Source organism: Haliotis cracherodii, unplaced genomic scaffold (assembly GCF_022045235.1).
Source record: "Haliotis cracherodii isolate W230 unplaced genomic scaffold, xgHalCrac1.p SCAF_22, whole genome shotgun sequence".
NCBI lineage: Eukaryota > Metazoa > Mollusca > Gastropoda > Lepetellida > Haliotidae > Haliotis > Haliotis cracherodii.
Window position 1 is genome coordinate 6,124,746 of NW_027266278.1, and position 14,506 is coordinate 6,139,251.

Here is a 14,506-nt window from a genome sequence, read left to right on the forward strand (position 1 = left end):
CGAAAAGGGATAGTTTGACCCGGGAGTGCTCGGTATTCAACTGTTCTAACATTAACAGGCAAGTCACAAACCGGATTGAGTTATTCACGTGCACTAATAGTAAACACTTGAACTACAATAATTATGCTATTCGGGTGAAAACACCAACAAACAGATTCTTGTAACATTAAAATATGACTCATAAATCATGATCATTAAATCTCTTAATGTGTTGGATGGTTTTCTATGTGAAAGCGTATACGTGTAAAGGTGGGGTGTCAATGTAGCTTGATTACATAAAAAGGGAATGAAGTCATTCAAACAACGCCTGTCGTGTAGTTTAACGCCATTGAGGTGACGACTATGTCTATTACCTCTTTCAGTGGCATTTAGAAGTTGGTGTGATGAAGTAAGACGAGAGGATGAACAACTTCTTTATTACAAGTTATGTCTATTACAAATAACTTCAAGCTTGGAAGCTTTGATAGATCTGCTTGGGTTCTAATCTTAGATACGCCTTGATCTTGATATTAACAAAAATGTTCCTGTTCTAATCCTCACCCATTATCTACTATGCATATTGTTCGAGTTCTATTCCCAAGATCGCACATTGCCAAGCGCGAAATAAACATTCAGTACAAGGTGAGGTGAAATGGGGTTTAACGTCGCGTACAAGGTTATTGCACTTATATAGCCACTTATATATATATATATATAGTGTGTGTGTGTGTGGCTGCTTGTACTAGTCCGGACTGAAGCCAAATGATAGTGCTAGCTCACTGAGATACCATGCCGCAGTTTAAAATGAATACCCCACTCAGACACAGTATACTGACTCCGAGTCGACCAGTCCTTGTTTTATCTCCTTAATGCCGAGCGCCAGGCAGGGTAACAACAAGTACCATCTTTTAACGTCTTTTGATATGACGCGGCCAGGGATCGAACCCCAGACATTCCGCTTTCCGGGCGGACGCTCTACCATTAGGCCACGGAGGCTGTTGTCATTCAATACAAGTCACGTAGCTAATTACGATATGTAGAGAGCAAAACCTGATGAAGACCAAATCATCAATGCAAATTTATTCATCAAATATTGACAAAACGGTCGAGCTGTTAAAATCTCTCAGGTCAATCTGGGGTTTATAAATAGACCACGTGTATACTCCATGTGGTTCGGTAAACATGTCACCTGGACGATTTACTAGTCATGACATTAAGTCTATATGTGTCCTAATAAATCATCTTCACGTCATTTACCGTGAATGTATCTAGATTTGGATCTACGGGACGTCTCCGCATGTTCAGTAATTCAAAATACATGCATAGTCGTGTATAGGTAGCTGTGTAAAGTAGTTTGGCATGTGTATCAACATTTGAGACAACATTTAAAGAGCTCTTGTGAAAACCAGGGTACTGTAAATGTCTCTGAAAAACAACCACCTTGTGATAATATCTACCTGGCAATAATGTCCACCTGTGTATCAAGCCTCCCTGTAAATAATGTGCATCTTTGTATAATACCTACATGTAAATAATGTCCACCTGTGAATAATACCTACCTCTTAAACATACCCACCTGTTGATAATGCCCACCTGGGAAAAGTTAGTCATTTTGTGTTTGATTTTGTATTGATGCGTTTGAACTCCGCTAGAATAGTATTTCATTAATATCCCCGGAAACATGATGTGCGAGCGCCCAAATGACAAAGGCGGTACACATACTGACATGGGAATGAAGATTAGCGGTTCATGATCAGGATAATCTGAAACTCGATTCAAGGAACTGCAGATTCCGGCACGTAAGGAACGTCAGGTAATTCTTGACAACAAAGTGCGGCGTCTCAGACCACTGGACCACGTGTTCTCTCACCAAACTACACCAGTACGTAATGTGACGATGACAATGACGGCACACACACGTGACGCACTCAGATGATGTATTTCATTTAGAAAGAAAGTTTAATAAAACGGACAGATTCAGTCTCCATGACGTTGATTGTTATTTAACTAGTCGCTGTTTTGCCATTTCCGCAATAATTACATTATTTGACCTATACAAATATACACATTGGGAATGGTGTTGGCGTTGTGGGACAAAACTTTATCCTCAAGTGGGTGGATGTTGATGTGGATGGGTTGGTGAAGAGTATCACATTTTTGGCGTTTACCTTCAGTAGGAGAAGGGGTCACGTGTTGCTGACACGCATTTACAAAGGGTATTTCTATAATACGGAATATTTTTTTGTCACTTTGGTCCATATGTTTTCAAATGGGGAGGTCGTACCCCATGTGTTAGCATGCATGGTTCCATTGCCTCATATCAGACAACCGTAGTCATCCCACATCAGATCCTTGCCCACGTGTATCCACAATCATTGACCTAAATAACACCCTACCCACTCCATCCAAACCCTTCCCAACACACTCTATTATCCACCATATATATGCACTGTATAGCAACTACCTTAAATCTACTTATAACTTCAATCAAACAACAGGCTAAGGTGCTGTGACGTGATTTACGTCCATGGCCTGGCTGCCTAATAAATCCAGAATGTTTAAGGTGCTGCAAAAAGTGCTGAGATGTCAATCGTGCACAGTCAGTCGTTCGTAACACTCCTGTGTGTAGTTACCTTGAACATGTTTATTACTCGTACATGGAGGTACATATTACGTGTATATATTGCGTGTGCAATAGTACCGGGTCACCAATTCTTTACACATCCGGTCGTGTTTTCTTACAACTTTGAGCTTAATCAGTAAATAACTACCTACATAATTACATATTCTTGTAAATCACACCTTTGTTTAACAACAATGCACAACAAAACACATAATCGGCGTCACGCCACATTAGTTTGTGTTTGGTTTTGTTTGTTGGTTGTTAAACGCCGCACTCAGCAATATTCCAGCTATATGATGGCGGTCTGTAAATAATCCAGTCTGGACCAGACAAGTCAGTGATTGACATCATGAGCATGGATCCACGCAATTGGGATACGATGACATGCATCAACAAAGTCAGCGAGCCTGACCATCTGCTCCCGTTAGTCGCCTCTTACAACAAGCAAAGTCGCTTTTTACGGCAAGCATGGGTTGCTGAAGACCTGTTCTACCCCGGATCTTGATTTTCCTTTTGACAGAAGGCTCATGTCCTTGTGAACGACACGAGTGGATCAGTGGTCCGCAATTTGCTATGAGTTGCGTCCCTTAGTCATGCAAGGATCCGCTGGTTATGATGTTGGAATACCTGAATCGTGAATTATGATCCATGCTCGTATGTTTCATTATTGTGATGAGCGTAAATCACATTACAACACATGGTATTTTCTCTCATATAAAGCTGATTCATCGTAATTCACTAAATATAAATTAAAGCGGTATAATACCAAACTGACTTGATCGGTCAGCGCCTTACAATGCTCGGAAGTTTCACCCAAGTCACTTTGGCCTTTCTTCTCGTTTTAATTTGATGCCCAGTGACATACCTGAAATACTGTTAAAACAATTAATACAAGATAATTTGATTCTTCTATTTGTGCGTTTGATTATATTTAATGATTTATTGATTAATGGTCGATATATCTAGTGATCTTAAAAAAATCGGTTTTCTTTGTCCATTTAGCATTCATTCCCATGTTTGTTTGTTTTTCAGTTTTAGTGCAGGTAATTCTACGCCACAGTCTGTCATATCACAGCTATATCACGTTGGCTGTCAATGATGGAGTATGGTCTAATCAAACTAGTGGTTGATAGCATAAACCACGATCAACACACATCCTCATTTAGTTGGCTAAATTGCAATTCAACACCGAAATATCCACGGAACTCTTTCTCTTTCAAAGAACTATTGTTTGTAGGCATTCGATGCTGATGCTGGTGAATCAAAGACAAACACAATGGCGTGCCTGGTAATATGTCTTGGCCTATATTTTCAAAACGAATTCTGAAAAATGGGGTATTTGAGTTCAGGCAGATGCAATAATCAAACAACTGATCATAAACCATAATAATTTTTTTTGAGGTCATGAAACAGGATTTATTCATTTCATCAAAACACAAACCTAGAACCATACCCAGGATTCGAACCCACAATCATAGGACGCAACTCTGCAGAGCGAATCGCGGCGAATTAGACGACTGGCCCACCCATGCCCCCGACATTGTAGCAAGTGGTATTGATCAGATAAGTGCAATAAGTGTAAGTGATATTGATCAATTGTCTACAAGCATCGTGATTCATTCAGTCGTGTCAGTCTCACGCTGTTCTTTAAAATAAACATTTGTGCGCTTTCATGTGGCCACAGCTAGCTTATTTTCGAGAAAAGATCGTGGACGAGCTCACGGTGCGTAGGGGAAACATGTTGTTTCAGGAGAAATATGTTTTTACCAGATTTTGCCACAATTGTATTTATACCATTATCTTGACTTTACATAGCTATTTTAAAAAAAAATCTTTGATCGATATATTTGTTTGTTCTGTTATTTATTTGTTCCTGCATTTGTTCATTGCCTTCCACCCCTTTCCACATCCCATTTCGGAAAACTACCAAATCAAGTACAAACTCATCTTGCACATTTATCCACTGCTTTAGTTTGTCATGGTCGAAAGAAGAAGCATTTATCGTTGGAATGGAACCCTTACTACCAAATCAGCAGTGAACCAATTTTGAAATGTAAAACACAGTAGGTTAAGTACATTATGTAAGTAATGGAAACATATGACAGTGTAAATTGACAACCAGTTCTGACATTAATGTGGGTATTATTTGTACCAGAAATACCAGAGTTAATGGCTAGTTTTCAGGCAAGAGCCAGCAGAGCACATTGACTTAACATAATAAGGCGGATTGGTAGGCTAATTGTAAAAGCGTTCGCTCGTCACGCTGATGACCACCGTTATAGTGCTGAAATATTGCTCGTAACGGCCTAAAACCACACTCACCCACTGATAAGAATCACAACAAAGTATTATAGAGCAAAACTACGAAAGCCTAATGATGTCACTTTGGTAGCATATACATATTTTTAAATCGAAATTTCGCGTTATTTCAAATATTTTTTATTTTCTCGAATTTCGAGGTTTATTTTCGTTACTTCGATTATATTTTCGTAGTTTCGATTACTTTCTCGTTATCTCAAGTTCATTTTCGAAAACTCGAAATTTCGAGAAAATTATTGCAATAAAAAGAAAATAAGCGAAATTCAGAGAACAAAATCAAAATTTCGAGTTTTTTAAATACATTTGAAAAAACAAGAAACTAATCTAAATAACGAGAAATTTCGATTTACATACCTCATAGAGAACAGTAAGTGACAGTGCAACATTGTCGTCAGATGGGCCCGGAGTGTAAGTCGTTGGCAGCGACGTGTCTGGCAGTTGTTCGTCTTCACTGATAAAAACCGGTTCCGTCTGTTCAGAGCTACTGGAAGACGGCTTGTTTACAACCGATTGGGAGAACGACTTACAGCAAGTTGCGTTCAGGAGGTCGTGCCGTATGTTGGAGACCCGTGAAGATCCGGGGTAGAAGACGATGCTTGTCGTAAAAGGCGACTAACAGGATCGGGTGGTCAGACTCGCCGCATTGGTTGATGCATGTCATCGATCCCAATTGCGTGGATCGATGTTCATGATGTCAATCACTGGATTGTCTTGCCCAGACTCGATTATTTACAGACCGCCGTCATATAGCTGGAAAATATTGCTGAGTTGCCGTGGCCTGCACGCTCCACAGGCCGTCATCCATAGAACACGTCTGGAAGGCCATGGATCGTCGTGTTCGAGAGCGATCACTTCCTCCACCCACCCGACAAGAACTGACCCAAGCAATCCAAGAAGAATGTCGACGTATCCCACGCGACATCATCTGACGACTGCCTTTTTCTCTGCGCCGCAGTGTTGTTGCGTGGGAATGGCCAAACACGCTATTAATGTGACGTGTCATTGAAGTTTAAATTTTAGATGTGCGTGCCTTTTTCCATTACATTGAAAGCTCGTTTTGCTGCCCCTCTTCAATTCGGATAACTGTCATGCCAATATCGGATGATGTGTGACTGTCATTTTTAATGTTAACTTCGTTGAGATTTTGATCTTTTCGATACATTTTGCTTCATGTGTCTATCTTTTGTGGCTTCTAAACTAGAGTAAATTAAAACCATCGTAAAGTTTCCTTTGTTTTTTCAGTGTATTATCCTTTAGATACAGGCATACATTGCACATGCAAACTAATTATTGGAAGATATAATTAATGAACGGGAAAACAAGAAATGTATCCTCTGCTTTATGCCATAGATTAAACCCTGAAGCAAACACTTTCATTTCTGAAATTTGAAATACTCAGACCAACATAATAGAGAATGTTTATACATATTTTCCAGATGCAGAGACAAATCGAATACTGTCCGTTGTATTTAGCCATGGCAGGATCCGCTAATTGTGGTTTCAAATCCCGGATAAGTACTTGTGATTCACCTGTACCAGACCTGTAATTGTGGCTTACCGATGTGGTTTACACCACCACCGTAGTTTAGTGAATAGAGCGTCTGTCCGGAGAGCAGAATGTGGTTGGTTCGACCCCCTTTGCGGCGTCATACCAAAAGACCTTAAACGAAGGTACTTTTTTACCCTGCCTGGCGCTCGACAGGGGATAAAACAAGGATTGGTCCGTATACTCTGTCTTTGGTGGGTATCCCTGCATGGTATTTCTGTGGGCTTGCACTATGAAACTATAAACACCGGCACAAGCAGACACACACTCACACACACACACACACACACTTTCCGCCCACATTTTGCCGACACCGTGGTGTAACTGAAATACTATTTAAGGAGCTCTCAAACAGACTCGTTGAGTCCACTACACGTGATCATGACCCTGGTGCGACTGTAGTTTGACTAAATAGGCTCATTTAGGAAAACTTCCTTGTCCGCTTCAAGGCGACTGTATTGTATATGTTCGGAGCCAATCCTGCTTCAACAAAGGATCATGCGTAGACTATAACCATCAGTTAACCATGTAACTGTACAATGGAAATAGCGTTGAGTGTGGCCTGTATGTTAGGGACTGCGTTCCTTCGGTCCCCTGACAATAGTCAACGCGAAATGGCATAACTCAAACACTGTTGCAAGCGGCGTTAAACTTTTAAAACACATTTTCGTTATACGATTATTTTGCGATGTTTGTTATTCCTTGTATGAAGGTGTCGATTCCCATATAAATAATAAGTTCATTCTCAGTGCAGCGCTGCGTCCAGAAACGGAAACAAGCGGACTATAGAGGGTTCGAATCCCCGATATTGATCCTTGGTTTGCCATTACTATAGCCCCGGTTTCATGTTTTTAATATTTTAGGCATGTCATGATATAACTATAATACCGAATGAGACGGCTAGAACTCACTCGCTCTCCATTCCACTAAGTGACACAGTTATGAAATATCTATAACATCAACCCAAAACAATCTTTGAGACCATTGTGTATGACATTTATTAAATCACATATTTTAGTTTTAATACTAGTCTTCTTTTACAAAATCTGATTTCAAAGCAAAATGAACTCGGAAGTGGCTCTTCTAGATTCACCACTGACAATAAGCTACCCCAATATTGACAAAAGCTTGGTACTCATCAGATGTCATCATCACCGCGTTCCTCAAATGGATGGCCTCACTGCTGTGAAAGCGCTCAGTTATGTCATGAAAACAATTTTCCCTTTGTCGTGAATTTTCCCCTTGCACCTCACTGTACAATACAATTCAATAGAAACATCCGCTGTCTGTTGCTGATAATCTCTTTTCAGATTAAATATGCAATATGCATGGCCCATTGTGAATATCTCATACATACAACTGCATTGACATAAATCTCTTTGTCGAGAGTAAGCCTTCAAACTTGTACTCAACGTTGCTGTGAATAAATTCGTTGATCGTAAGGACTGCTCGTTCAAACTGACATTTTATGCTTTTTGTAGACGTTATGGTTAGGTGTCTCCACTAGAGATTTGTATCAAGGGCGGTTGAAGAAAACGCCGTGCTGCAGGGACCCGTCACAACTATATTTACACTTAAATCAACTTCCTTGTTTCCCTGACCCAATCACACTGCACCTGCCCATGTGTGTAGAATTGAGCTGAAACTTAGTTCAGTCATTAAGACTGTAGAATAAAGCTATACAACAACTTTGGAAAAGAATTTAGTCTTCAAAATGCCGGGAAATCATTTTCCGGCAATTTGTGGAATAGTTGTATTACTGACATGTGCTTCTTCAAGTTTCATTAACTTTGAACCGGGGTTTGAGTACCAGTACAAGTATGATTCCAATGTAAATGTGAAAAATATTGGAGATTTTCAAGTATTAGCCAAGGTGAGTTGTTGAGTCCTATTTTATTTCCTTATTTCTTATTTTTCTCAATTCCGCGTATTCATAATCAAAATATACTAACAGGGAGACATAAGCGAATAGGCCTAAAAGAAATGATTGACGTTAGATTCAAATCTACCCGTGCATCATCAGGTATTCTTTTGCAAAGTAATAACACATGATATACACTGGATGTCGAATTGTTGAGATGAAGCAGAATAGCCAAGGTGAGCTGTGGAGTCCTATTTTATTTCTGTATTGCTTATTTTTCTAAATCTGCGACAAAAAGTAATCAAAATATCCTAAAATAAGAAATACGTGAATACGTCTAAAGGAATGCTAAAGATTGATGTAACAGTCATATGTACCTTACATGACTGGGTATTCTTGGACAACGTAAGTAACACATTAAATAACCTGGATGTCGGTTTGTTGAAATGAAGCAGCCATTCCTAACCCAGTGTGATTGCTGCTTATTTCCGACAGTTCACATATCAAAATATTTTATTATGTATTTATTCACCTTTATTTAAACAGTTACTATATTCATTTCTCAGTATCTGTTTACCTTAAGGGGTTCTCTATATATTTCGTGTATAGAGTAAGTAACCGATCGCGAGACTGTAACACAAAACCTAAACAGTGTCTTATGGAGTTGAGCGTCGTTAACAATATTTCAGTTGTAACACATTTTCAGCTTATTTTTGAAAGAAAAACCCGAAGTGATGCAGGTTTTATACGTTTACCACTTAGGTGAAACCCACGAGCTCGGTTATGGTGCTGTCACATCAAGAATCACAATCAGAGCAAATCTGGAATTCGAACCTACGAGTCTGGTAGATCTCTGGGAAGCAGCTCTACTCAACGATTTGTGGTGTGGCGACTTTACCACCCGTGCTCATATACTTAATACGGCATGAAACGAAATATGAATACTTTCAAATATTAAAGAGAAATAAGTAGTTGGCAGATCACAATTACTCTGATTTGTTGCCATGGTGACGGTGTCATTACCAGGCGATAAGCTAAAACGCAAAAAATCACACACTTTTAATAGTTTCAAAATGGCTGAAACATCTCAAGCTGAAATCAACTGAACTTCTCGATCGTGACAAGAGAGATAAGTCGACACCACCCTACAAACAGGTGACACGTTCTGCATTGATAAGATTATATCGGGATAGAAACAGAGAACTGTTTGTAAACGAACAATCCAACACCTACACCTACACCTATATGTACACCACCTACACCCACACCTATATGTACATCTACACCTATTAGTACACCTACACCTATATGTACGTCTACACCTACACCTAATTGTACACCACCTACACCCACACCTTCACCTACACCTACACCTATATGTACATCTACACCTACACCTACATGCACAACTACACTTAAACCAACATGCACACCTACACCAACACCTACACCTACACCTACATGCACACCTACACCTATAGGTACATCTACACCTATACCCACACCTACACCTACACCTATATGTACACCTACACCTACACCTATATGTACACCTACACCTACATGTACACCTACACCTATATGTTCACCTTCACCTACACCTACATGCACACCTACTATCCTGTGCGGCGACTTCAACACAGACATAACCAATAATCAAAACTCGCATCGATCACGCCTAAGAGTATCTGTCTGTGCGGAATATGGTATCTTCCTATGACAGCGGTAAAGTAGTAGGACAACTAATGACATGGAGGAACAAGAATTTCACACAATCGTCCATAATTGACTATGTATTTGTACCTCAACATCTACAACTATCTGTCAACAAGACACGTATATATGATTCAACTCCTTTTGATGTGTCTGATCACTTCCCTGTTATAGTGTCCATACATGATGACAAGCTAAACAGCACTACATGTAAAGCGGACATGCAGTCGACTCCATACAAATGGACAAAAGTTAGTCACTTAGAACGAGGTTCACAGATTGCTTGGTGATGTAATGCTTGACACTGGGAATATAGGAGCTGATGTAATAGAGAGTTATTTTGACTCGATTGTCAGTGCACTAAAGACGTCTGCTGCTAACTTCATACCACGTGGACACTATAGAACTCACCTGAAACCTTACTGGAAGAGTTCAAATCTTGACCTCTATCATTACAAGATGCGCCAGGCGAAAAGATTGTGGTCAGCAGAAGACAGGCCTCGGGGTGCTGAGAGACAATGGAATAAAGAAAAATATATTGAAATAAACACGGCATGTGAAGTAGATATTGCTGAATTCTACAGGATTGTAAAGAAACAAAGACAATCTAAGACTGTAAATACACACCTCAAGTACAAAGAACGCTGTTGCAATACACCATCAGAGTTGTGCAACTTGTGGGCAGACTACTATGCAGATTTATTATCACCTCTTGATCGGCCGGAGTTTGACAACGACTTTCGTGTTGAGACGGACTCTAGAATAAACAACATCTCAAAGATCTCTGGACGATGATCCTATACTGAAGAGAGACATAGAAATACACGAACTAAAACGACTGAAACAAAGCTTAAAAATAAGAAAAATCACCAGGACCGGACCAAATCACAAATGAACATATCTATTTCGCTGGAGATATGCTTCTAAAACACTTAACCCAGCTGTTTAACATGATGATACGAACATGCAACAGCCCTGCACTGTTGAGATCTGGAACAATTATTCCAATATATAAAGGAAACAATAGGGACAGATCGGATCCTGCAAATTACAGAGGTATCACTCTGACGTCCGTGGTGGGAAAACTGTTCGAAAAGATCCTATTAGAGAGAATTGAGAGATATATCAAATATATGGAGCCCGACTTCCCACATAGATTACAATGTGGCTTCAGGCGAGAACATGGTGCAAACATAGCTACCTACATACTCAAAGAAGTCATATCTTTCTACACGGAAAGGTCTTCCAATATATACACTGTGTTTCTTGATAATGAGAAAGCGTTTGATCGCATTTGGCACAACGGACTACTCCTAAAACTATTCATCCTTGGTGTGCAAGGGAAAGCATGGCATATCATACGTCAGTCGTATCACGAATCTACTGAATGTGTCAAATATGCCGGAGAGCATGTCGAACGTTCCCAATCGGACAAGGTGTAGGACAAGGACGTGTCTTATCCGCCTGGATGTTCCTTGTGTATATTAACGAGCTTATAATCCGCCTTGACCATTTGAAACAAGGTGTTATGCTTGGACGTGATCACTTCCCAGTTGTCCTACTCGCGGATGACACAACCCTCATAAGCTCAACAAGTAGTGGCCTATGCATGTCCTTACAGACTGTACATCAATATGCTTGCCAATGGAGATTGACATATAATGCAAGCAAAAGCTGTGTTCTGGTGTTTAAAGATGGAAACATAATCAACCAACCATGTTCTTTTAGACTAGGTAACCATATACTGGAAATGAAATCGACCACAATATATGCAGGTTCTATTATCAGTATTCATTTCGAATCCGAAAGGACCAGGAGAGCTTGCGCCAAGGCGAGGAAGAATTTGAATTCCTTGAGAGATATTGGACTAAGAGCAGGTGGTCTGAACCCAGTCTGCTGTATGAACATATGGCGTAGAGTAATAATTCCAGGTGCCTTCTACGCGTGTGAACTGTGGTCAAATATGTCCAAGACAGAACACAATGAAATTGAAAAACTCCAGCGCTACTTTGCACGTAATGTACACAATTTTCATGTAAGATCTCCGACCGTTGCAACTATTCAGACGCTGGGATTGTGGACAATGACATCTGTGATTGACAAAATGAAGCTGATGTTCCTTGGGAGGATGTGTAGAAGCAGCCACAGATATGCCCCGAAAAAGGTGTTCTTTTTCAAGTGTGCTCAATATTTAACAGGAAGTGACAAAAGTAAGTCTGTAACACATGATCTACTCAATGTGGCAAAGAAATATGAATTATGGACCATAATAGTTCACTTTATGAAAACTAACCAGTTTCCATCCAAGGATGTGTGGAACAAAACCGTACAGACTAAAATAACAGAACATGAAACTGCTCATTGGCACACGAGTCTGCGAGATCACCCTGAATTAACCAGATTTATTAAAATTCACAGTAAGCTTGTACCTCATAGACTGTGGAATATGTGTATTCTGTACAATATACCAACTAGACCAATGTACGCACTTGTGAAGCTAGGAACACTACCAATAACACCTGGACAGTGTTTAATGCGTGATGAGGAGTGCGATGACATAATAAAGCACCAACTGCTATGTTGTACAGCTTTAGCTGACGCAAGGAACACCCTCTATGAACATCTATTTGACTCTCTAAACCTCGAACAATACATGTGTATTGAGGACTGTGCAGATGACGAAGTCAAACTTGTGACATTGTTAGGTGGTATAACCCCTATTGTAGAGGATATGAGCCTTGATAGCTGGGCTGAATTCATATCTTCTGTATCACGAGACATAAGCTCCTGGAACCTGCGATCAATGCTCTATCTTATAGATAGTATATCTCATACCAGGACCGCGACATGTGAATATTCAGTATTGCCAATTTCTCTGCATAATGTTTGTGTAAATATGTTAACATGATTCCAAATGTATATCACTCTCCGAAACTAATGGAGGAAATAAAGATCATTCATTCATTCATTCATTATGTACACCTACACCTATATGTACACCTACATCTATACCTACATCTACACCTTCATCTACACTTATACCTACACCTACACCTACACCTACACCTACATCTACACCTACACCTTCACCTTCACAAATAGTATCTTTTTTACCATTAACATTGTTAAAACGACCCTAATAGTTTCTCCTTTATGGTGTCAATTTACATGAAAACTTTCGGAAACGTAATCCTGTTCTAGAATTACAATGTTATTATGAGTGTAATCATTCCTGATCCAAGGGCAAAGTAACCCCCTTTTTTAGCATTAGGCTTAGGACAGTCGCAGCATTCCGATCGCTTTGTGGGGCGTGACAATCCCCACAATGACGCTGCACGACACGAGCTCCGAATTAACCTCTCAATGTATTCAGGGTGCCAGTTGAAGCGTAAGAAGCACGCAGTTGTCTTGCGTCTGCCTCACATGTCTGATCACGGGATCCTGGGACAAACCGACTCGTGTTATTCAAATCGTCCAGTGATACCCAATTCCCCATGTGTTAGGCAAGGTGATTATCTTTGTGGCATCGATTTTATGATCATGACATATATATTCGACCTGTAAACATTTTAAAACGATGTTGGGGTAAAATGCTTGGCCTAAAAAATTATCTGTTGAGAAAAACTGTTTTGATTGAGGACTAACACTGGACAAAATCTCATCCATTCCAAACAATCCAAAACTTGGAAATACCACCATTCCAAATGGAAATATGACCATTCCAAAATTTGTCAAGGTTATATTTCCAAGCTTGGATTTGTTTGGATTTGTTAGGATTTTTTTGGGATTCGTTTGGATATGTTTGGATACAACATGTCATAATCATATCTGTTAAACGTTGTACAACTTTTGACCTTATGTGAGATTAGTAATGACATGAAAGAAAATAATTAAGAGTATTTTGGTGCTATCTACAACGAAAAGACCAGATCATGAGCAAATTTAACTAAAAGAATTTCTGTCATTTAAAGTGGCTACTCTTTATATTTAATTTCTTATGTTCCTTGTCTATAATCATATGACATTGACTATGAACTTTGAACAATTAAGCAAATATTTTGTTTTCCCATACCGACTTACGGTTGTCGTAGAACAAAGACCGTTTCGAGACTAGAGGGAGTCATTATTATAATTTGAACTAATATACATATGTACATAATTGTACTAGGTATAAATGAATTTTGATAAGTGTTCGTACAAGAATATGAACTTCGAATTATCTCAGAATTATGCGGAACACATAGGGCTGGCAATTTTATAATTGGTCTGGAACTATCTGACGGTAATTCAAAACAGGGAACAGGATTTCGTCAAATGAATCATTGAGCCAGGAATGCAACGATTTAAATGCTGACAAAATGAAAAAAACATATCTGGAACAGAGTAGACTGTTCTATGTTTGAAATATCAACAAAAATAGCAGAGATTATCCGTACTATTGAGACCCGTGAAGATCAGATGTGAA

General features: G+C 39.5%; 1 protein-coding gene across 1 annotated transcript in view; it reads left to right on the plus strand.

The window, feature by feature from the left end:
- Positions 1 to 8,181: 8,181 nt before the first annotated feature.
- Positions 8,182 to 14,506, plus strand: part of LOC139471455 (uncharacterized) — a 141,452-nt gene continuing 135,127 nt past the window's right edge. The window contains 1 exon segment of the mRNA XM_071253816.1: positions 8,182 to 8,340. Coding sequence (XP_071109917.1) covers positions 8,182 to 8,340 — 159 coding nt within the window.